Source organism: Physeter macrocephalus, chromosome 12, assembly GCF_002837175.3.
Source record: "Physeter macrocephalus isolate SW-GA chromosome 12, ASM283717v5, whole genome shotgun sequence".
NCBI lineage: Eukaryota > Metazoa > Chordata > Mammalia > Artiodactyla > Physeteridae > Physeter > Physeter macrocephalus.
This window is the reverse complement of record NC_041225.1, coordinates 90,086,918-90,091,396: the sequence shown is the minus strand read 5'-3', so window position 1 is coordinate 90,091,396 and position 4,479 is coordinate 90,086,918. Positions and strand designations below refer to the sequence as shown.

At 39.2% G+C, this 4,479-nt stretch overlaps 1 protein-coding gene across 1 annotated transcript in view; it reads left to right on the top strand.

Moving 5' to 3' along the window:
- Positions 1-946: 946 nt before the first annotated feature.
- The window catches only part of EVA1A (eva-1 homolog A, regulator of programmed cell death), a 26,513-nt gene continuing 22,980 nt past the window's right edge, over positions 947-4,479 (top strand). The window contains exon 1 of the mRNA XM_024117648.3: positions 947-1,088. Coding sequence (XP_023973416.1) covers positions 1,043-1,088 — 46 coding nt within the window. The 5' untranslated portion in view covers positions 947-1,042. The remainder of the gene's footprint in view (positions 1,089-4,479) is intronic.

Below are 4,479 nucleotides of genomic sequence, written 5' to 3'. Positions count from 1 at the left end.
GCAAGGACTGGAACCTTCTGCTTCCCTAGCTTTCCCTAACCAGACATCCTTCCATACCCTGTGACTCAGTTCCCTGTCTTCATTTAGAGTGGCATTGAATAGGAGTCATTAAGATCTCTGCCACTTGAAATCCTCAGCTCTCTGCCAGGGCTTCACTGAATGTACTGGGTAATGATAATGCTGGTTCTGAGCAGCAGCAGCAGCTGGGGAAAGAATGTGCTCCCCCAGCCAGAGGCTGAGCCACTGAATACTGAGATCCCAAGTTCCTGTTCTGAATCCTGGTGATCAGTTCCTTTGATGGGCCATTTGTGGCAGTGCATGTGTGTTTGGTTGGCCCATCACAGTCACAGGTGGAGTCATGGAGCTAGGGGCAGAGAGCAGGCTCGAGCTCCCAAGTTCTTGGGAGTATTTTAGAACCAGAACTACTTTGGCAGTTCTGAAATAGTCAGCTCTGACCCATTGCCAAGAATGCACATTTGGTAATACGTGAGATGAAGCAAACTGATCGAAGTACACAAGTGCCATCAGTACAGGGGAAAACAGAGCCAGATGAAAAGCAGGCTGTGGCTTGGGGTTAAAATGCAGTGATTAAAGTGATGATGGACTGAACCTCATAGGCAAACCAGGAAGAATGCAATAAAAAGGATCAAGGAAAGGTGAGGGAGAAGTGTTAAAATGGGAAATTGGGAGGAGATGGGGAAGAGAAAGGAGAAAGGCCAGGAAAAACAGATTTAAGGAGTTGCTGCTTGTTTGAAAGCCAAGAAGCTGTTAGAGCAAAGAGTACAAGACCTCAGATCTTTGCAGCCCCCTGGCTGGGAAGGTTGGACTGGTTTTTGTACTTGAGCCCAGGCTACCTGGAACACAGACTCAGGAAATCAGAATGTGTTCTCATCACTCACTTTGTGTTCCCAAACAGAAGAGAAGAGAGGGAGGGTGGCCACCTTGATCCAGCTGAAGCATCTCCAGGAGGCCGTTTCTGGATGTCACATCGAGGCTGCCTTTCTGCCACAACACGGAGCTGGTGATCCCCGAGTTCGTGGACATGGCTTTGCTCAGCAATATCCTAGAGGCCTATTCCTTTTTCTCAGGTAGTTGTTCATTCTCAGCTGGGCCAGGTCTGAGGCCTGGGGCTAGGTAGAGCCATTTCCTGGGTGGCCATCTCTGATCTTATACTCAGGAGAGAAATGCCCCTCATAATAGAGGGGCTCTGTGGTACTGAGTTTTGAGATGAAAAGTTTTCTGGTTTGAAACTTAAGCTTTCTCTAATTTGGCAAATGGGGGGTCCTAAGAGCTTTATCTTGCTGAAAAATGTTTGGTTTCCTTTTGGGCTCGAGTGAATGAAGTAGCCTGGGGTTACTGTTGGCTTCTGTCATTAAGCATTTAAATCTGATATGTAAGGCCAGAATGGAGTATCCTCAGCCTGATTATTTCTATGCAGTGGTTCTCAGCTCCACCCAGGGTGTGTGTGTGTGTGTGTGTGTGTGTGTGTGTGTGTGTGTGTGTGTGTGTGTGTTTATGTGTAGTCTGTGTTTGGGGCGTTGTGTGAGAAGTTTGATAACCTTCTGGGAGACATGGAGACAGAGTATGTGAGTATGGGAGAGTCTGATATTTGCTCCCATCTTGGTTAACAGTTGTTTTCTTTTAGAAAGATGGCTGACTTTCTCCTCAAGATCATTTCTTGAGAACAAATTCTGTTCATATAAAAGGAGTCATTTAAAAATACATGAAAATATACCCAATAAAGCTGAAATTTTAAAAAATACATGAAAATGCTGAATAGTTTGAATGACCAAATTGATTTTCTGCTGCTTGAGTGAGTTTTTAAGATTTTGGTAGTTTGCTTTTCTGTATTTTATTTGGCCTTATGTCTCTGTTGTATAAAAGGAAGAGACTGAGGTTCTGATTAAATTTTCCCTGGGGGACTGGTTTTACTTTCTAGTTCTCTGGTCAGGGTTGATATGTGGTGACCTCACAGTTCAGGTGGAAAACCTGACACTTCTATTTACAATGGCAAATCTGAGCTAGGTTGAGGATAAAGGAAGTTCATGGCTTTTTGTTAAGAGAGCATCTTGGATGACGTGCAACCTGATTTTAGAAAGGAGGACTTCTTAGGAGCCTGGCTGGCTCCTTTGTGGTTGGCAAGATGCAGTATGTAGTCTTCACATGCCTCAAGTCCAGGGTTCTCCCTCTTCAGATCAGCAAAGGCTCAGGTCATCAGTCAGCTCCTCACCTCCCAAAGGAAGTTCAGTGCCTGGGGCCTCCTTACCTGGGCACTCACACATCAGAGGAATCTCAGCTCTGCTCTTTCTTCTAGGCTATTCTGGAGAGAAAGGTCACTGGAGTTGGTAAAGAGATGTTTGAAACTCTGGTATCATGTTTTCACAAGTAATTAAATCGATGATCTCCTCAACTCTATAGTGAGGACACCCCAAAATTAAGTGGGGTGTGGCAGGGAGGGTCTAGAGTTTCCAGGCCTTGGATGACACTTGCAAATAAGCTGTTGTAAGAAAATATCTTGGGTGAGAGCAAACAGGCTTCTGGACTTTGGAACTCTACTCAGCACAAGAAGTACCTGGCAGCTTTCCATTTTGGCCGGGATGACCCTGAGTTGTGATCTTTGAATGCCCTGGTGTTTACCATGTGTCTTATGATCTTGTTAAAGTGAAAGGGTAATGGCCGTGTTTTTCTCTCCCCTTCAACCTTTTTCCTTCCCACTCCATATTCTGGAATTAAATATTGCTTAGGATGCAGGAAGAAAATGCTTCTTTTAAGTAAATACGGGCTGAGATAAAAAGAGAAGGAAAGGAAATGGAAAGTGGAGTGGCTAAAATAAAATGCATTAGATTAAGTAAATAGACTTGGTGGCTAAAAATTCATTCTGAGTGTGATTCAGAACACTGTCTGACTATAAAGGAAATGAATTAAAAAATTTAAAATATGAAGGTGAAGATAACAGCCCCTAACCGCTCCTATTTTCTCCCAGTTTATCAGTTGCCTCATCCATGTGGTCCATCATTTCAGGAACACACTTGCTAATACACATAACTCCCTTATTCCTTTGTCTAGTTTCTGATTAAACCAACAGGCAAAATCCCAACTCTTAAGTAAACCCTTTTTTCTCCCCTTTCTCCCTCTGCACTCAAGTAACCAAACACTGTTAAAAGTTTGCAGATTGAAACCATTAAGAAATTCATTGTATTTGGCCTTAGCTGAGGCTTTGTAATACTGTGTCATTCTTTCTATTTGCTTTTGGATACTTCTTGCTCCCATTCTTCACAATACCCATTTCAAACCTTGACCAAGGTATAATTTAAAATATCTGTTTATCAAAATGTACCCGTAGTTGGCAAATGCAAACTAAGGAAAAAAGGTAGCATTAATGAAGAAGGGTTAAAATTAATATATAAAGAGCTCTTACAAATCAACAAAGGATAAGTGTCCCAAAAGAAAAGTGGACAAAGGATAAGAATCATCAGTTTGCCAAAGAAAAAATACAAATTACTGGTAAAACATAAGCAGCTCAATGTCTAGCAATTAAACAAATGCAAAATGAAACCAACAGTGAGGTTAACATTTTAATTTTATAAAATTCTCAAATATTTGAGTGATTACGTTTATAATTTCAATTTTGGAGAAAGTGTAGGGAGATGAATACTTGCACATATTGCTAATGGGATTATAAATTGCTGCAGCCTCTCTAGAAAATGATTTGGGAACAAATGTCAAAAGTCTTAAAGCCACATATAGCATTTAGCCAGCAATTCCACAACTAGGAATTTATCCTAATGAAATAATTAGGGATATGGGTCAATATTTTACTGTGAAGACAGTTTATCTCAGAACTGTTTATAATAGTAAAAAAAAAAAAAGTAGGTGAATATTAATTTAAGTAGAAAGATGTTTATGATGTGCTGTTAAATAAACAAAGCCTGTTACCAGACAGCATATACAGTATAATCCCATTATGTGTGTATATTCATATGTATATATAACCACATTTTACTACAAACTATATCTGGATGCTGTGATTGTATGAGTATGTGTCTGTATATTTTTAATTCTCTTTTGCTTAGATGTATTTATAAGTGTTCTATACTTCATTGATATTAGTTTTGTAATAAGTAATATTATTTTATTGAAATTTAAAAATTTGAAATATATATATGTGTGTGTATATATATATAAATAAGTAAATGAATATATATATATATATATATATATATAATTACCACTGCCTTACTCTTTTCTGACTTCTCTAGCTGAGTATCTAAATGACCTGAACGTTATCACTTAGATGTGCCATAAGTGTTTCAAATTGAACCTGGCCTTGGATGGAATATTGTCCCCTTTAAATATGTTTCTTTTTTAAAAATTGAACTATAGTTAATTTACAATGTTGTGTTAGTTTCAAGTATACAGCAAAGTGATTCAGATATATATATATATATATTATATAAATTGTATGTAATATATAAAAAA